The following is a 20213-nucleotide window of genomic DNA, read 5'->3' as shown; positions in this document are numbered from 1 at the left end:
TATATTACATAGTTTATTTTCCTGTGTACTATTGGTTTAGGAAATACATTGGGTTTTGTTTGTTTTTTGAAGCATGCGGGAATTGTGCATGACTATTTAATATTGGTGATATTGCCCACATACGTCTTGCCTTCCAGTTACAAGACAAGCTATCACAAGAAGCTGCTCTGCGGGCATTGCTTGAGGAGGAGCAGGCTGCGCTTCTTCTTGCAGTGCAGGACATGAAGGATATTGTAGAAGAGGAGCGGACGCAGGTTGGCATCAGATCTAGCAGGACTGCACGGACATAGGTTGTGTAGGACTGAGGTGCTTTCTGTATGACTTGTAGGTTCAGGAGCTGCAACAATACTGCCAGAAAATCAGCAGAGAAGGCAACAACGTGAAAGACAAACTAGAGGATGCGGAGTCCAGGTGCCAGGTCGCTGAAAAGAACAACCAGCAGTTGCGGATTGAAATAGGTATTTTAGTAGATTGCTTTAAAAAAAAACAAAAAAAAAAAAACTGTCCATGTTATATCTATAAGAGAGTATCACATCCCAGTTGGCCTAAATTGATTACACATTATGTTTTCAAAGTGTATGCAACCATTTTTGTTTTTGCTAAAATTCATAAAAAATGGAGCAACTTTCATAATGTTCTTAAGTGTATTCTATTCCTAAGGTGATGCTGGTCAATCTGAGGGAAGCATAAAGTAGGGGCACAGACCCTGATTCCAGCTTTGGGTCACATACTGGTTTCCTTGCTGTTGTGTTGATAAAACATTACTTTATGTGCTGCAGCTCTGCTAATCCTCGGTGTTGAGAATCTGCTTTGCAGACCTCGATATTCATTCCATCGGCTAGTCCTGCCCCTGCCTTTGACAGATTTTAGCCTATGCACAGTATTTTTCTGTACACATTTTTATTTTATGGCACAGCCTAATATTTTCTATTACATGGTGGACCAGTGCTAAAACTGAGTACAGCACTTAGTTATTTCCAGTAGTCGTATAGATAGTAAATGGATGGATGTCAAGCATGCGCACCTATGATCCATTCAATGCAGGGCTTCAGATCGAAAGCAGCCCAATCTTGGGGGTTCTCAGACGTAGGACTTCCACGATCAGTTAATCATCACCTCTTTCATGGATGGAGAATACATTTTAGTTGTGGGAATACCTCCTTAAACTGCAATTTCCACTTGTAGCACAGTGGTGTTCGCTGTGTGTTACAGCTGTCATCCACTGTGAATGTATGGTCTCAAGAGCTGGCCAAACCTATTATTTTGGTATTGTGTAGGAAGGGGTTAAATACTGTAAATTACAGTTTCTTAAACCAAGTTCTTGCAATGTGCAACAAAATAACCCCAAAACATTTTTTTAATGTTGATGTATTTCTCCTTAGAGGCAAAAGTCTCACAAGTGGCCCAGCTGCAAGAGGACATCAAGGTGAGGATTTTAGTTGACCAGGAAATGTTATGTGCCCTGTCAATTAGGACATAGTAAAATAATGACTGTAAAAATTGTTTACATAGGTCATATTAATTTGTCAGATGACTTCTTTGCACAGTGGTGATAGTTATGTCAACTCCTTTATTCAATGTGACGTTGTGAGCGATATACACTCCTATACCATTGGAATGCCAAATAAGTAAGATTTGTTTTACGAGCGCTCAGGAAATCATTGCAGCACACACGCTTTGTGGTGTACTGAAAGTTTCTGCTTTATTACTTCATGTGACCAGTTTACATAGTACCTCAAACAAAGAAATGACCTTGCACCAATAAAAGCCGCAGGGGTGTTATGTGAAACTTCCCCGCCCATCAGTGTTAGCTGAGCCCTATGACAACATTCAGTTATAAGACAAGATCATTCCTATAAGAATACAAAATGGATTATATTCTCTCACAACATATAAGGCACGGTGGCTCAGTGGTTAGCACTGCTGACTTGCAGCGCTGGGGTCCTGGGTTCGAATCCCACCAAGGACAACATCTGCAAGGAGTTTGTATGTTCTCCCCGTGTTTGCGTGGGTTTCCTCCGGGTACTCCGGTTTCCTCCCACACTCCAAAAACATACAGATAGGGATTTTAGATTGTGAGCCCCAATGGGGACAGTGTTCCTGATGTATGTAAAGCGCTGCGGAATATGTTAGCGCTATATAAAAAATAAAGATTTCTTCAGCGCTCTATTGGGAGACCCAGACGATTGGGTGTATAGCACTGCCTCCGGAGGCCACACAAAGCAATTACACTAAAAAGTGTAAGGCCCCTCCCCTTCTGGCTATACACCCCCAGTGGGATCACTGGCTCACCAGTTTTCTGCTTTGTGCGAAGGAGGTCAGACATCCACGCATAGCTCCACTGTTTGTAGTCAGCAGTAGCTGCTGGCTATATCGGATGGAAGAAAAGAGGGCCCATATGGGGCCCCCAGCATGCTCCCTTCTCACCCGCGGTGGTGCTTGTAAGGTTGAGGTACCTATTGCTGGTACAGAGGCTGGAGCCCACATGCTGTTTTCCTTCCACATCCCCTGGAGGGCTCTGTGGAAGTGGGATCTTACCGGCCTCCAAGCCCTGAGGCCGGGCTCCATCCACAGACCCAGAGAACCTGCTGGATTTGGAGCGGGAGTGCCGTTCAGGGACAAGGCCCTGCAACTTTCAGGTACTCTGTGTCCCCGGCAGGCACGGACACTCTCAAGGCTTGCTGAGCGTTATAGTGCGCCGGGGACAGTAGCGCTGGGGTTAGGTCACTGCAGCTTTGCTGAGTGACGTTACATGTTGGGAACTACTGCGCCGACCGCTACTGGAGCGGCGGCGCAGCTGCGACTTGGGGTGCGCCGGGGACTTTGCGCCGACCGCGCTTTTACGGCGGCGGCGCTTCTAACTTTAGCCCCCGGCTTCTGCGGCCTAGCGCCGCTTCGTTCCCGCCCCCACCCTGTCAATCAGGGTAGGGGAGAGACGCTGCTCAATTGGCAGCGCCGAGGGCTGGAGCTTTATTTACATGCTCCAGCCCTCTCACTAGGCACAGTGGGAAGCAGGCTTCCCGCTCTTCGTCTGTATACGCCCAGGGCCCGCCCCCCCTCTCCACAAGGACGCCGGCAGCCATTACACATGCGGTCTGGCTGGGGAAAGGCAGCAGGCTCTGGGAGACCCAGACTAAAGGGATTTCGGCGACCACACACCCGCTCCTAAGCGGGCGGTAAGCTGCACTTTAGTGCTGGCCCCACTAGTGCCTCAGTGTTATATTAGTGTACTTTTTTCTTAGTACCATATATATATATAGTTGCACTGTAAGGTCGCTTCTTGGCTGGACACCCTGTACTGCTCTGAGGAGGCAGCAACATGTCATCCGCAAAACGCAAGGGTGCCAAGGCACAGGCTGTGTACACTGTTTGTACTGCATGTGGGGCTGATCTACCGGCAGGCTCCAAAGACTCACATTGTGTGCAATGTTCAGTCCCAGTGGCACTTCGTCAGCCAGAGCCTAATGTGGTGGTAGCCCAGGCAGAGACGCCTGTGAACCCTGCCCCGGTGACGGGGACAGACTTTGCAGTTTTTGCTGATAAAATGTCTGTGACTATGTCAAAAATCCTGGAGACCTTGCAGTCCAGGCCAGTTACTCAGACCATGGACACTGCTGTGTCTATGCTCTCCGGTCCCCCTCAGTTGGAACTAATCCGTACTTCAAGGGGGTCTCAAGCATCACAGGCTGAAGTCTCTGACTCAGATGACAGTCCCAGGCAGCCTAAGCGAGCTCGCTGGGAAAGACCCTCCACGTCATCACACTGCTCAGGGTCTCAGCGAGAAGAGTCTATCTGTGATGAGACTGAGGACGGTGATCAGGATTCTAATCCTGAGGCTCCTTTCAATCTGGATGCCCCTGATGGTGACGCCATGGTTAATGACCTTATATCGGCAATTAATAGACTGTTGGATATTTCTCCCCCAGCCCCTTCTGCAGAGGAGGCAGCGGCACAGCAGGAGAAGTTCCATTTCCTGTATCCCAAGCGTAAATTAAGTGCTTTTCTGGACCACTCTGACTTCAGAGAATCGATCCAGAAACACGACGCTCATCCAGACAAGCGGTTCTCTAAACGTTCTAAGGATACCCGTTATCCTTTTCCCTCTGAGGTGGCCAAACGCTGGACCCAGTGTCCAAAGGTGGATCCCCCAATTTCCAAGCTTGCGGCTAGATCCATAGTCGCAGTAGAGGATGGCGCTTCACTTAAAGATGCCAACGACAGACAGATGGACCTTTGGTTGAAATCTGTCTATGAAGCTATCGGCGCGTCGTTTGCTCCAGCATTCGCGGCCGTGTGGGCACTCCAAGCTATTTCAGCTGGTTTAGCACAGGTGGATGCTATCATACATCCAGCAGTGCCGCAGGTGGCGTCCCTAACTTCGCAAATGTCTGCGTTTGCGACCTATGCTATCAATGCTGTCCTAGAATCTACGAGCCGTACCGCTATGGCGTCCGCCAATTCCGTGGTTTTGCGCAGAGCCTTGTGGTTGAAGGACTGGAAAGCAGATGCTGGTTCCAAAAAATGCTTAACCAGCTTGCCATTATCTAGGGACAGACTGTTTGGTGAGCCATTGGCTGAAATCATAAAACAGTCCAAGGGTAAGGACTCTTCCTTACCACAGCCCAGAGCAAGTAAACCTCAACAGAAAAAGTGGCAGTCGAGGTTTCGGTCCTTTCGAGGCTCGGGCAAGGCCCAATTCTCCTCGTCCAAAAGGACTCAGAAAGAACAAGGGAGCTCAGATTCCTGGCGGGCTCACTCACGCCCCAGGAAAGCAAATGGAGGAACCGCTTCCAAAGCGGCTACCTCATGACTTTCGGCCTCCTCCCTCCGCATCCTCGGTCGGTGGCAGGCTCTCCCGCTTTTGCGACATTTGGCTGTCACAGGTCAAGGACCGGTGGGTAACAGACATTTTGTCTCGCGGGTACAGAATCGAGTTCAGTTCTCGACCTCCACTTCGGTTCTTCAGAACCTCCCCACACCCCAACCGAGCAGATGCCCTGCTGCAGGCGGTGGAATCTCTAAGAGCAGAAGGAGTCGTGATCCCTGTCCCCCCTCAGGAACGGGGGCGAGGATTTTACTCCAATCTCTTTGTGGTTCCAAAAAAGGACGGCTCCTTCCGTCCTGTTCTGGACCTAAAACTGCTCAACAAGCATGTGAACGCCAGGCGGTTCCGGATGGAATCCCTCCGCTCAGTCATTGCCTCAATGTCTCAAGGAGATTTCATAGCATCAATAGACATCAAAGATGCTTATCTCCACGTGCCGATTGCTACAGAGCACCAACGCTTTCTACGCTTCGTGATAGGAGACGACCATCTTCAGTTCGTAGCTCTGCCATTTGGTCTGGCGACAGCCCCTCGGGTGTTCACCAAGATCATGGCGGCAGTGGTAGCAGTCTTGCACTCTCACGGACACTCTGTGATCCCTTACTTGGACGATCTACTGGTCAAGGCACCCTCTCAAGAGGCATGCCAACTCAGCCTGAATGTTGCACTGGAGACTCTCCAGGCGTTCGGGTGGATCATCAACTTCCCAAAGTCAAATCTGTCACCGACCCAATCACTAACGTATCTTGGCATGGAGTTTCATACTCTCTCAGCGATAGTGAAGCTTCCGCTGGACAAGCAGCGGTCTCTACAGACTGGGGTGCAGGCTCTCCTTCAAAGTCAGTCGCACTTCTTAAGACGCCTCATGCACTTCCTCGGGAAGATGGTGGCGGCAATAGAGGCGGTTCCGTTTGCGCAGTTTCATCTGCGTCCACTTCAATGGGACATTCTCCGCCAATGGGACGGGAAGTCAACATCCCTGGACAGGAAAGTCTCCCTTTCCCAGACGGCCAAAGACTCTCTGCAGTTGTGGCTTCTTCCCACCTCATTATCACAGGGAAGATCCTTCCTACCACCGTCTTGGGCGGTGGTCACGACAGACGCGAGTCTGTCAGGGTGGGGAGCAGTTTTTCTCCACCACAGGGCTCAGGGTACGTGGACTCGGCAGGAGTCCACCCTTCAGGTCAATGTTCTGGAAATCAGAGCAGTGTATCTTGCCCTACTAGCCTTCCAGCAGTGGCTGGAAGGAAGGCAGATCCGAATTCAGTCGGACAACTCCACAGCGGTGGCATACATCAACCACCAAGGGGGGACACGCAGTCGGCAAGCCTTCCAGGAAGTCCGGCGGATTCTGATGTGGGTGGAAGCCACAGCCTCCACCATATCCGCAGTTCACATCCCCGGCGTAGAAAACTGGGAAGCAGACTTCCTCAGTCGCCAGGGCATGGACGCAGGGGAATGGTCCCTTCACCCAGACGTGTTTCAGGAAATCTGTCGCCGCTGGGGGGTGCCGGACGTCGACCTAATGGCGTCACGGCACAACAACAAGGTCCCAACCTTCATGGCACGGTCTCGCGATCAAAGAGCGCTGGCGGCAGACGCCCTAGTGCAAGATTGGTCGCAGTTCCGGCTCCCCTATGTGTTTCCACCTCTGGCACTCTTGCCCAGAGTGCTACGCAAGATCAGATCCGATTGCAGCCGCGTCATACTTGTCGCCCCAGACTGGCCGAGGAGGGCGTGGTATCCGGATCTGTGGCAGCTCACGGTCGGCCAACCGTGGGCACTCCCAGACCGACCAGACTTAGGGTATGTGCGCACGTTGCTTTTTACCTGCTTTTTACCTGCTTTTTTGCTGCTTTTTCTTCTGCGCTGTTTAATGCCAAAATGGATGTGTTCTTCTATTCAAGCAAAGTCTATGGGAATTTGGGTTTCTTGTTCACACTATGTTGTTCAAAATGCTGCCTTTTTGTGGCCGAACTTTGGTCAAAAACTCAGCTTTGCAGTGCAAAACCCAAATGGCAAAAACAATTGACATGTTGCTTCTTTGAAAAGCTGAGTTTTTGACCAAAGTTCTGCCTCAAAAAGGCAGCATTTTGAACAACATAGTGTGAACAAGAAACCCAAATTCCCATAGACTTTGCTTGAATAGAAGAACACATCCATTTTGGCATTAAACAGCGCAGAAGAAAAAGCAGCAAAAAAGCAGGTAAAAAGCAGGTAAAAAGCAACGTGCGCACATACCCTTACTGTCCCAAGGGCCGTTTTTCCATCGGAATTCTGCGGCCCTGAACCTGACTGTGTGGCCATTGAGTCCTGGATCCTAGCGTCTTCAGGAGTGTCCCAAGGGGTCGTTGCCACCATGAGACAGGCTAGGAAGCCCACGTCCGCTAAGATCTACCACAGAACGTGGAGGATATTCTTATCCTGGTCCTCTGCTCAGGGAGTGTCTCCCTGGCCATTTGCATTGCCTACCTTTCTTTCTTTCCTACAATCTGGGTTAGAAAAAGGTTTGTCGCTCAGCTCCCTTAAAGGTCAGGTCTCGGCGCTATCCGTCTTTTTTCAGAGGCGTTTGGCACGCCTTCCTAAGGTGCGCACGTTCCTACAGGGGGTTTGCCATATCGTACCCCCGTACAAGCGGCCGTTAGATCCATGGGATCTGAACAGGGTACTAGTTGCCCTCCAGAAGCCGCCCTTCGAGCCTCTGAGGGAGGTTTCACTTTCTAGACTATCACAGAAAGTGGTTTTTCTGGTAGCGATCACATCTCTTCGGAGAGTGTCTGAGCTGGCAGCGCTATCATCCAAGGCTCCCTTCCTGGTCTTCCACCAGGACAAGGTTGTGCTGCGCCCCATTCAGGAGTTTCTCCCGAAGGTGGTATCCTCTTTTCATCTTAATCAGGATATCTCTTTGCCTTCGTTTTGTCCTCATGCAGTTCATCGGTATGAGAAAGATTTACATTTGTTAGATCTGGTGAGAGCACTCAGAATCTACATTTCCCGCACGGCGCCCTTGCGCCGTTCGGATGCACTCTTTGTCCTTGTCGCTGGTCAGCGCAAAGGGTCGCAGGCTTCTAAGGCCACCCTGGCTCGATGGATCAAAGAACCAATTCTTGAAGCCTACCGTTCTGCTGGGCTTCCGGTTCCATCAGGGCTGAAGGCCCATTCTACCAGAGCCGTGGGTGCATCCTGGGCATTACGACACCAGGCTACGGCTCAACAGGTGTGCCAGGCAGCTACCTGGTCGAGTCTGCACACTTTCACCAAACATTATCAGGTGCATACCTATGCTTCGGCGGACGCCAGCCTAGGTAGAAGAGTCCTGCAGGCGGCAGTTGCCTCCCCGTAGGGGAGGGCTGTCTTGCAGCTCTAACATGAGGTATTTCTTTACCCACCCAGGGACAGCTTTTGGACGTCCCAATCGTCTGGGTCTCCCAATAGAGCGCTGAAGAAGAAGGGAATTTTGTTACTTACCATAAATTCCTTTTCTTCTAGCTCTTATTGGGAGACCCAGCACCCGCCCTGTTGTCCTTCGGGATTTTTGGTTTGTTTGCGGGTACACATGTTGTTCATGTTGAACGGTTTTCAGTTCTCCGATGTTACTCGGAGAGAATTTGTTTAAACCAGTTATTGGCTTTCCTCCTTCTTGCTTTTGCACTAAAACTGGTGAGCCAGTGATCCCACTGGGGGTGTATAGCCAGAAGGGGAGGGGCCTTACACTTTTTAGTGTAATTGCTTTGTGTGGCCTCCGGAGGCAGTGCTATACACCCAATCGTCTGGGTCTCCCAATAAGAGCTAGAAGAAAAGGAATTTACGGTAAGTAACAAAATTCCCTTCTTGATTTTGATTTGATATAAGTACATAATTTACAGGGTGGCTGTGTATGTAAAGTGCTCAGGAACAGGGCAGTCTCCACAAGCATTAGATGCTGGCAATATTCCTTAGCCAACATCTGAGTCTAAGAAGCGGCGAGCTCAGCTTAGCTCTGACAGCGATGATTGAATCACGCGGCCACTGGTGCTCAAGTGTATCGGTTCCCATTGGTCTTGCACCACCACAATTGCGGGGCATCAATGGATTACCATGGCTATTGTAAGTCTGCTTCAAGCTCTCATTGTTGTCATCTTGGTACTCCTGTGAATCTCTGCCACAGGCTGAGCTTTATAGAAGAACACGATTTTCACTATACACTGCAATACTATGTTATTGCAATATATAGTATAAGCGATCGAATGATTGCAGATTCATGTCCCCTAAGGATACATTTTTTTTTTATTTTTTATTTTTTTAAATATTAAAAAGAAATAAAATTTAAGTTTTCTCATCCCTGTTTGTAAGAATTAAAAGAATATAAACTTATTTGGGGCAGCCACATCTATTAAACATAAAACAGTCACCGTCGGGTAATGTCACACTGCTCTGACCAGAAAAAAAATAGTGTAGGGATTTCTCTGCTAGTTTAGAAGGAGAGAATGAAGGCAGAGTGGGGGTTGGGTCAGAAAGATCGGTCTATTTTCAGGAGAGGACAGGTTTGCGACTGATTAAATGGGATTGCCTCCAGAACCTCCACCGTATTGAATTGAATGCTCATGCATTAGCGGAGAAGGGGAGATGACTACAAGCTGATATTTTGTCTTCTGGAAGGAACATTTTTGCATGAACACTGTTGATAACCATTCCCAGGCACATGATACACTGAGCCAGGATTAAAGACAACTTTGGAGATCTATCCTAAGCAAGACTGCTTAACTCACACCTAGATTAATTCTTTGAAACGTGTAGTTTTCAAAATGGGGTCACTTGTGTGGGGTTTCTGCTGTTGTAGCATGTCAGGGGGATTTCAAATGTGACTTCACGTCTGCACTCTATTCCAGCCAAAATGGTGTGCCGAATTTCAAATAGCACTCTTTCCATATTGAGCCCTGCCGTGCACGCCAGAAAGTAGTTTTCCACCACATATGGGGTATCTGTGTGCTCAGGAAAAACTGTATAGTCCATATTCTCCTGTTAATCTTATAAACATTATACATTTGCTGCAAAAGCAACTTGTTTTGGGGAAAAATGGTTTGTTTTTTTTCATTTTCACGGCTGAACGTTATAAATTTCTATGAAACACAAGTGGGTTCAAGATGCTCACCACACCTCTAAATAAATTCTTTCAGGGGTCTACTTTCCAAAAAGGGGTCACTTGTGGGGGATTGCCACTGTGTAGGCACATTGGGGGCTCGGCAAATGCGACATGGCATCCGTTATCTATTTTTGTTTTTCCCTTTCGCCCATGACAGCACCACCTGAGAGATAGGTTGTGCTGTTATGGGCTTCTGAAAATCCCATTACCGGTAAGTAATTAAGATTTCCAAAAGTCAACTGGTGCTCCTTTCCTTACAAGCCCTGTATTGCACCCAAACAGTAGTTTTGCACCACATACGGGGTATTGGCATAAATAATAAAAAGTTAAACATTTGTACCTAAATTAACCACTAAGATGAAGTACATAATCTTATAATCACTAGGATCCGTTGAAGAGTTTGAGTTATTACAATAAAGCGACACCGTCAGAATGGGAAAATCTGGCCTTGACATGAAGGTGAAAGCAGACTTCGGCAGTACAGCATTAAGCAGTCTTCCTATTAGTTATACTGATTGCATATTCAGCATATCTAAATAATATAATTATACAATATATGTCATTCACTGTATGAGTTCCTTACTAAACAGCGTTTTATAGAAAAAAACGGATGTGACTGGAGGAAACGGGTGTGATTTTTGTATTCAGCATGCCAAAATTCTTATAGATCTGTTATCTTGTGGTCAGCAAAAATTGATGTAGAGTAGTGTAATCGTACTGACCTGGAGAATCATGTTTTCAGGTAATTGTTTATCTCAGAATAAACACTGTAAAAGACAAAAAAAAAATGGCAGCATTGGATTTTTTTCACCATTTCATCCCACCTCGAATTTTTTTTTCCATTTTCCAGTACATTAGAAAATGAATGTTGTCATTCAAAACTATAACTCGTCTCGTGTTGTTTGTTTAAATTTGTTTTTTTTTTTATGGGAAAAAACAATTTTTTTTTTGTGACATCCAACAAGTATCCACCTCCTGTCTCAACCTTTGTTTATATATCTAATGCTCTAGCTTCAGATTTATTAGTAAACGACCAATTACATGATATTGGTGAAAACGTTTCGTTTATTCCTCAGCCACAGTGATACTGTATCTGCTGTTGTTGGAATGAAGTAGATCCATTTCTTAAAGGGAACATGTCACCAGAATTTTCGCTATTAAACTAAAAGAATCCCCTTCTGCAGCTCATGGGCTACATTCTATAAAGTTTCATCTTGCTACTGGACCCCTTTCAGACCTACATAACAACTTTATAAAATATTACCTTTTGCTTTGGTAATGAGGTTTGCTGGCCCCGTGGGTGGGCTGTATTTCGTCAGTTATTCCCCCTCTTGCCGCTGTTCGCTGTCCCCCAGTGTTCATTTACATAGATGAGGCCACCGCCCTCATGTTCCGCAGCGCTCCTGAAGTCTCGCACATGCGCAGTGCCACTATCGCGGGACTGAGCACTGTTTTCAAATTGCGAGTGCCGGTGATGTTATTGCGCAGTCGCGAAATTATGAGCAGCGCTGTGAATGTCATCACCAGCGTCATCCAAGTACCCGCCCATTATCTCACCCATAACCTCATTACCATAGCAAAAGGTAATATTTTATAAAGTTGTTATTTAGGTCTGAAAGGGGGGCCAGAAGCAAGATGAACCTCCTTTCTAGAATGCAGCCCAGGAGCTGCAGAAGGGGATTCTTTTAGTTTAATAGCGAAAATTCTGGTGACCGGTTCCCTTTAATGTTGCTAGAACTGTTTCTAGTGATCACTTGGTGATCACTAGATTCATAGGGACTGCAATGAATGTCTTATTGAGTAAATATACTTTTCTTTGTCGCTCCTAATTGGGAGACCCAGAGAATTGGGTGTATAGCTACTGCCTCCGGAGGCCACACAAAGTACTACACTTAAAAGTGTAAGGCCCCTCCCCTTCTGGCTATACACCCCCCCGTGGGATCACGGGCTCCTCAGTTTTATGCTTTGTGCGAAGGAGGCCAGACATCCACGCATAGCTCCACTGTTTAGTCAGCAGCAGCTGCTGACTATGTCGGATGGAAGAAAAGAGGGCCCATACGAGGGCCCCCAGCATGCTCCCTTCTCACCCCACTTTCTGTCGGCGGTGTTTGTTAAGGTTGAGGTACCCATTGCGGGTACGGAGGCTGGAGCCCACATGCTGATTCTTCCCCATCCCCATTAGGGCTCTGGGTGAAGTGGGACTTTACCGGTCTCCAGGCACTGAGGCCGTGCTCCATCCACAGCCCCTGGAGGATCTGCTGGATACGGAGCGGAGTTTCCTCAGGGACAGGACCCTGCTCCATCAAGGTACTCCGTGTCCCCGTGCTTATCGCACGCACACTGCAGCATTGCTGGGTGTGTTAGTGCGCCGGGGTAAATAGCGCTGCTGCGCTTGTGCCGTTACTCACTACAGCTCTGCTGAGTGAGGTGACTTAGTACGATCGGCCGATCCGGCCGCGGGGGTCAGTTTTTACTGCGTCGCGGCTGGGATTTGTGGTGCGCCCGGGGACTTCCGCGCTGGCCGTGCATATATGACGGCCGCGCTAGATTACTACAGTCCCCGGCTTTTGCGGCCTAGTTCGTATCGTTCCCGCCCCCAGACCTGCCACTCAGGAGGAGGGCGGGACGCTGTACAGACCAGCAGCGCTAAGAGCTGGAGTCTGTTTTACATACTCCAGCCCTCACACTAGGCACAGTGGGACGCAGTTTCCCGCACTTTTGTTTGTGACGCCCACGGTCCGCCCCTCTTCACAGGACGCCGGCAGCCATTCCTGCCTGCACGCTGAGCTGCAGAGGGGAGACGGGGAGACTCAGACAAGGGATTCTACGACCTCACACCCGCTTTTCAGCGGGCGGTAAGCAGCCCTCAAGGGCTCTCCCCCACTTGTGCCATAGTGTACTTTGTATTTTGTGCTGGCAATACTTTGCACTGTACAGTCGCTGGTGATTTTCTGCTATATACCCTCCTTAGATTTCTCAAGGAGACAACAGCATGTCGTCCGCAAAAAGCAAAAGTGCCAAGGCACGGACTTTATATGCTGCTTGTACCGCATGTGGGGCTACTCTACCGGCAGGTTCCACTGACCCCCATTGTGTGCAGTGCTCGGCCCCTGTGGCAATTGCTCAGCCGGGGCCGCTGCTAGAGGTGACCCAGGGAGAACCACCTGTGAATGCTGTCCAGGTGACAGGGACGGAGTTTGCAGCTTTTGCTGACAGATTGTCTATGACTATGTCTAAAATTCTTGAAACATTGCAGTCTAGACCAGTAACTCAGACCATGGGCACTGTTGATTCATTGCCACCTTGTCCCCCTCAGCTGGACCACTTCCTAGCTCCGGGGGTGTCACATGCACCCCAGGGTGACAACTCTGACTCGGACGACAGTCCCAGACAACCTAAGCGGGCTCGCTATGAGCGACCCTCAACTTCATCACACTGGTCAGGGTCCCAGCGGGACGACTCTCTGTGTGATGAGGCGGATGTAACTGATCAGGAGTCTGATGCTGGGGCCGCTCTCAATCTAGATACCCTGGATGGTGACGCCATAGTGAATGATCTTATAGCGTCCATCAATAAGATGTTAGATATTTCTCCACCAGCTCCTCCTGCGGAGGAGGCAGCTTCACAGCAGGAGAAATTCCATTTCAGGTATCCCAAGCGTAAATTAAGCACTTTTCTGGACCACTCTGACTTTAGAGACGCAATCCAGAAACACCACGCTTATCCAGATAAGCGTTTTTCCAAACGGCTTAAAGATACACGCTATCCTTTTCCCCCTGACGTGGTCAAGGGCTGGACACAGTGTCCCAAGGTGGACCCTCCAATCTCCAGGCTTGCAGCCAGATCTCTAGTTGCAGTGGAAGATGGGGCGGCACTTAAAGATGCCACTGACAGACAGATGGAGCTCTGGTTAAAATCCATCTATGAAGCGATTGGAGCGTCGTTGGCGCCAGCATTCGCAGCCGTATGGGCACTCCAAGCTATTTCAGCTGGGCTTACACAGGTCGACACGGTCACACGTACATCTGCTCCGCAGGTGGCACCCTTGACCTCTCAAATGTCTGCATTCGCGTCTTACGCGATTAATGCTGTCCTAGACTCTACGAGCCGTACGGCGGTGGCGTCAGCCAACTCTGTGGTTTTACGCAGAGCCCTGTGGTTGAGAGAATGGAAGGCAGATTCTTCTTCCAAGAAGTGCTTAACCAGTTTGCCTTTTTCTCGTGACCGATTGTTTGGTGAGCGTTTGGATGAAATCATTAAACACTCCAAGGGTAAGGATTCATCCTTACCTCAGCCCAGACAAAACAAACCCCAACAGAGGAGGGGACAGTCTGGTTTTCGGTCCTTTCGAGGCTCAGGCAGGTCCCAATTCTACTCGTCCAAAAGGACTCAAAAGGATCAGAGGGGCTCAGATTCTTGGCGGACTCAATCACGCCCAAAAAAGCCAGCCGGAAGAACCGTTACCAAGACGGCTTCCTCATGACTCTCAGCCTCCTCTCTCCGCATCCTTGGTCGGTGGCAGGCTCTCCCGCTTTGGCGACATTTGGCTGTCACAGGTCAAAGACCGTTGGGTGAGAGACATTCTGTCTCACGGGTACAGGATAGAGTTCAGCTCTCGTCCTCCAACTCGCTTCTTCAGAACTTCCCCACTGCCCGACCAAGCCGATGCTCTGCTACAAGCGGTGTCCGCTCTAAAGGCGGAAGGAGTGGTGACTTCTGTTCTTCTTCAGGAACAAGGTCACGGTTTTTACTCCAATTTGTTTGTGGTGCCAAAGAAAGACGGGTCGTTCCGTCCCGTCCTGGATCTAAAGCTGCTCAACAAACACGTAAAAACCAGGAGGTTCCGGATGGAATCTCTCCGCTCCGTTATCGCCTCAATGTCTCAAGGAGATTTCCTAGCATCAATAGACATCAAGGATGCTTATCTCCACGTGCCAATTGCGCCAGAGCATCAGCGTTTTCTACGCTTCGTTATAGGAAGCGAACACCTGCAGTTCGTAGCTCTACCTTTCGGGCTGGCGACAGCCCCTCGGGTCTTCACCAAGGTCATGGCAGCAGTAGTAGCAGTCCTGCACTCGCAAGGTCACTCCGTGATCCCGTATTTGGACGATCTACTTATCAAGGCACCCTCTCAAGAGGCATGCCAACACAGCCTGAACGTGGCACTGAAGACTCTCCAGAGTTTCGGGTGGATTATCAACTTTTCAAAGTCAAATCTAACCCCGACCCAATCACTAACATATCTTGGCATGGAGTTTCATACTCTCTCAGCGATAGTGAAACTTCCACTGGACAAACAGTGCTCGCTACAGATAGGGGTGCAATCTCTCCTTCAGGGCCAGTCGCACCCCTTGAGGCGCCTCATGCACTTCCTAGGGAAGATGGTAGCAGCAATGGAAGCAGTTCCTTTTGCGCAGTTTCATCTGCGTCCACTACAATGGGACATTCTCCGCCAATGGGACGGGAAATCGACGTCCCTCGACAGGGAGGTCTCCCTCTCTCAGGCAGCCAAGGAATCTCTCCGGTGGTGGCTTCTTTCCACCTCATTGTCAAAAGGAAAGTCGTTCCTACCCCCATCCTGGGCGGTGGTCACGACAGATGCGAGTCTATCAGGGTGGGGAGCAGTGTTTCTCCACCACAGGGCTCAAGGTACGTGGACTCGGAAAGAGTCCACCCTTCAGATCAATGTTCTGGAAATCAGAGCAGTCTATCTTGCCCTACAAGCCTTCCAACAGTGGCTGGAAGGCAAGCAGATCCGAATTCAGTCGGACAACTCCACAGCGGTGGCATACATCAACCACCAAGGGGGAACACGCAGTCGGCAAGCCTTCCAGGAAGTCCGGCGGATTCTGACGTGGGTGGAAGACACGGCATCCACCATATCCGCAGTTCACATCCCAGGCGTAGAAAACTGGGAAGCAGACTTTCTCAGTCGCCAGGGCATGGACGCAGGGGAATGGTCTCTTCACCCGGACGTGTTTCAGGAGATCTGTCGCCGCTGGGGGATGCCGGACGTCGACCTGATGGCGTCACGGCACAACAACAAGGTCCCGGTTTTCATGGCACGGTCTCACGATCACCGAGCTCTGGCGGCAGACGCCTTAGTTCAAGATTGGTCGCAGTTCCGGCTACCGTATGTGTTCCCACCTCTGGCATTGTTGCCCAGAGTGCTCCGCAAAATCAGGTCCGACTGCCGCCGCGCTATTCTCGTCGCTCCAGACTGGCCAAGGAGGTCGTGGTACCCGGATCTGTGGCACCTCACGGTAGGCCATCCGTGGGCACTACCAGACCGTCCAGACTTGCTGTCTCAAGGGCCGTTTTTCCATCTGAATTCTGCGGCCCTGAACCTGACTGTGTGGCCATTGAGTCCTGGATCCTAGCGGCTTCAGGTTTATCTCATGAAGTGGTTGCCACCATGAGACAGGCTAGGAAGCCATCCTCCGCCAAGATCTACCACAGGACGTGGAGGATATTCCTATCTTGGTGCTCTGCTCAGGGAGTTTCTCCCTGGCCTTTGGCATTGCCTACTTTTCTTTCCTTCCTGCAGTCTGGGTTGGAAAAAGGTTTGTCGCTTGGCTCCCTTAAGGGTCAAGTCTCCGCGCTATCCGTATTTTTTCAGAAACGCCTGGCGCGACTTCCTCAGGTACGCACGTTCCTGCAAGGGGTTTGTCATATCGTCCCCCCTTACAAGCGGCCGTTGGAGCCCTGGGACCTGAACAAGGTTCTAATTGCTCTCCAAAAGCCGCCTTTCGAGCCTATGAAGGAGGTTTCCCTTTCTCGTCTTTCACAGAAAGTGGCCTTTCTAGTGGCGGTCACGTCTCTTCGGAGAGTGTCCGAGCTGGCGGCGTTATCATGCAGATCTCCATTCCTGGTGTTTCACCAGGACAAGGTAGTTCTGCGTCCAATTCCAGAATTTCTTCCCAAGGTGGTATCTTCCTTTCATCTCAATCAAGATATCACTTTACCGTCTTTGTGTCCGCATCCAGTTCACCAATTTGAAAAAGGTTTGCATTTATTGGATCTGGTGAGAGCACTCAGGATCTACATTTCCCGCACGGCGCCTCTGCGCCGCTCGGATGCACTCTTTGTCCTTGTCGCTGGTCAGCGTAAAGGGTCGCAAGCTTCCAAATCCACCCTTGCGCGTTGGATCAAGGAACCAATTCTTCACACCTACCGTTCTGCTGGGCTTCCGATTCCATCAGGACTGAAGGCCCATTCTACCAGAGCCGTGGGTGCGTCCTGGGCATTACGGCACCAGGCTACGGCTCAGCAGGTGTGCCAGGCGGCTACCTGGTCGAGTCTGCACACTTTTACCAAGCATTATCAGGTGCATACCTACGCTTCGGCGGATGCCGGCCTAGGTAGACAAGTCCTTCAGGCGGCGGTGGCTCACCTGTAGGAAAGGGCTGTTTGACGGCCCTATCACGAGGTATTCTTTTACCCACCCAGGGACTGCTTTTGGACGTCCCAATTGTCTGGGTCTCCCAATTAGGAGCGACAAAGAAGAAGGGAATTTTGTTTACTTACCGTAAATTCCTTTTCTTCTAGCTCCAATTGGGAGACCCAGCACCCGCCCTGTTTTCTTAGGAAGTTTGTTTTTTTCGGGTGCACATGTTGTTCATGTTGAACAGTTCAGTTCTCCGAGGTTGTTTCTCGGGTTGAATTTGTATTTAAAACAGTTATTGGCTTTCCTCCTTCTTGCTTTTGCACTAAAACTGAGGAGCCCGTGATCCCACGGGGGGGTGTATAGCCAGAAGGGGAGGGGCCTTACACTTTTAAGTGTAGTACTTTGTGTGGCCTCCAGAGGCAGTAGCTATACACCCAATTGTCTGGGTCTCCCAATTGGAGCTAGAAGAAAAGGAATTTACGGTAAGTAAACAAAATTCCCTTCTTTTGCTTCGTCCTCTCTGTAACATCAGCAGACTTATGATCCTTCCTCTCTGTTAGATTATTAAGCAGAAGTGTGAAAAAGGTGAGGCTGAAGTAACACAAGTGCGAGCCGACTCTGTTACTCTGCGGGAAGCAGCAGAGAAAGTTCAGGTAACATACAGTACATTGAATTACTTGCATTCATTGGCACCAGTATGTCTAAATTGGGTCAACAGATATCAAAGGCAATTGTAAGATGGAAAGCTCGTATATGGGACTCCTGCTCGATATAAAGAAGACAAAGATATTGACTACTGCCAAGTGCGACCTGGACACTCTTGAGATGGACAGTGGGGAACTGGGAGTTGTAAAGGACTTCAACCTACTCAGATCAATGATCACTCAAGATGCAGCGACAACACCAAAAGTGAATAGGAGAATAGCTATGGGCAAATCAAAAATGAAGGCACTGTACAAGGTCTTCAAATCGAGGAACATGTCACTGGTGACAAAGACACAGCTTGTACATAGTACATAGTCTGGTCATTTCTCTGGGTAACATATGGAAGCAAAACCTGGACGATAAAGGAAAAAGACAGAATGTGGTGCTGGTGAAGGATGTTATCTATACCATGGATGGCAAGAAGAACAAACAAATCAATTTTGGAACAAATCAAGGCAGACGTGTCACTTGAAGCAATGATCACCAAGCTACGACTTGCCTATCAGGTTGCTGGTTTTCGCCTTTTTCCTTTTATTCTTCTAACCATGAGGTCCTTCTCCAGTGATTGCTTTCTTCGTATGATGTGTTCAAAGTAGGCAAGTCGTAGCTTGGTGATCCTTGATCATTTTTGATTTGCCCATAGCTATTCTCCTATTTACGTTTGGTGTTGTCGCTGATACTATCAAGAAAACGGTGGAGAAGACCTATCTAGGCTTCCACAGGATCGTTCTTGCTACATAGCGTTCAACAATCAGGTTGCCATGGCACGAGATCGAGCTGAAGGTCAATAATAATTAATTCATATTCAGATCAATTAGGGCATTGCAGACATTTTTGGATCAAATCTTTTGTTAATCATATTCCCTCTAAGGGATAGAGAATCACTAACCTCTATGGGATGGGGTGTCTTGTGGTCTTTGCTCACAGGGGGAATGCTGTCTGTTATTTCTTAAGACCACTTTTATCCCTCTAACCCAAGATTAAACAGGATTTAAATGAATAACAGGTTATGCGTAATCTTTTCCCACAAAGCTTTACCCATCTCTGGCTCCATAACATGATGTCGGCAGATCAAACAGTTTGTGACAGGCTTATTTTAGCACCAGCTTCAAAATGGATTAACATGGTTTCCGCAATGGAGAAGAAGACTTAACCACTTGACAACTGACTATTTGTTCTAGCTATATTGTCAGATAGTAGAGAATGGGATTTGTAAAAATGCGGCTTACACAAGTAGTCGCGTGCGCATGAGTCCATATATTGTACTAACAAATGTATTTGAAAAGAATGTACATTTCTTCATCGTTCCTTATGGGAGACCCAGACCATGGGGTGTATAGCTTCTGCCTCCGGAGGACACACAAAGTACTACACTAAAAAGTGTAGCTCCTCCCTCCGAACATATACACCCCCTGGATGACCACATCTAGCCAGTTCAATGCTTTGTATTCAGGAGGTCACACACACATGCATTCTCATCTGATTTTTGATTTTTGATTTCAAAGAGTTGGAAGAAAAGCGGGTCCAAGCTGGACTCCCGGCATGTCCCTTCACACCCCACTGTGTCGGCGGTGCTGTTAAGGTTGATTTACAAGGCTGGAGCCTTACATGCCGCGCTCCTTCACCATCCCTCGGGCTCTGGCTTGAAGTGGGAGCCATCACGGTTCTCACTGCTTTGCAGGAGACCGGTCTCCATCCGCAGCCCTTTCAGGACCCTGCCGGACGGAGCGCTCACCCCTCAGGGACCTGGCCCTGCGTCTCATAAGCTAAGTATTGAGACGTTATTGGGGGGTCCCTTGTACATTTATTGTGGGGAGAGTGTGTTATTTCACTTTGCTGTGATTTCCGGCCGGTTGTCTGGTTTTCTCCTGAGAACCGCGCCGAGGGTGCCTGCTCGTCGGCCGCATGGGTAAATTTAGGCCCCGGCTTCGGCTGCGGCCTAGTTTCTTTTCACTGCCCCTGCATGTCAGTCATGCAGGGGGACAGTGCGGCGCCGCCCACCGGCCATTCAGCAGAGGGGAGGACACTCCTCTCTGAGGAGATGTTTCCCTCCCCTGTATATCCCCTTGGCCCTCCGGTTCCCGCTCTTGGACTAATCCTCCGCCCCCCCTTCTCACTCCGGCGCCATTTTATCAGCGTTCTCACATTGATCGGCGCTGGCTGCTGCAGCTCTG

At 49.2% G+C, this 20213-nt stretch overlaps 1 protein-coding gene across 6 annotated transcripts in view; it reads left to right on the top strand.

Moving 5' to 3' along the window:
* CCDC150 (coiled-coil domain containing 150) overlaps positions 1–20213 on the top strand; it is a 209808-nt gene that overhangs the window by 50321 nt on the left and 139274 nt on the right. For all 6 annotated transcript variants that reach the window (XM_075340359.1, XM_075340362.1, XM_075340361.1 and 3 more), the window contains exons 6-9: positions 138–254; positions 329–458; positions 1383–1426; positions 17895–17987. In XM_075340359.1, the coding sequence (XP_075196474.1) occupies positions 138–254; positions 329–458; positions 1383–1426; positions 17895–17987 (384 nt within the window). The remainder of the gene's footprint in view (positions 1–137; positions 255–328; positions 459–1382; positions 1427–17894; positions 17988–20213) is intronic.

Source organism: Anomaloglossus baeobatrachus, chromosome 3 (assembly GCF_048569485.1).
Source record: "Anomaloglossus baeobatrachus isolate aAnoBae1 chromosome 3, aAnoBae1.hap1, whole genome shotgun sequence".
NCBI classification, from domain to species: domain Eukaryota; kingdom Metazoa; phylum Chordata; class Amphibia; order Anura; family Aromobatidae; genus Anomaloglossus; species Anomaloglossus baeobatrachus.
The sequence above is the reverse complement of the archived record's forward strand: the minus strand, read 5'-3'. Positions and strand labels throughout refer to the sequence as shown.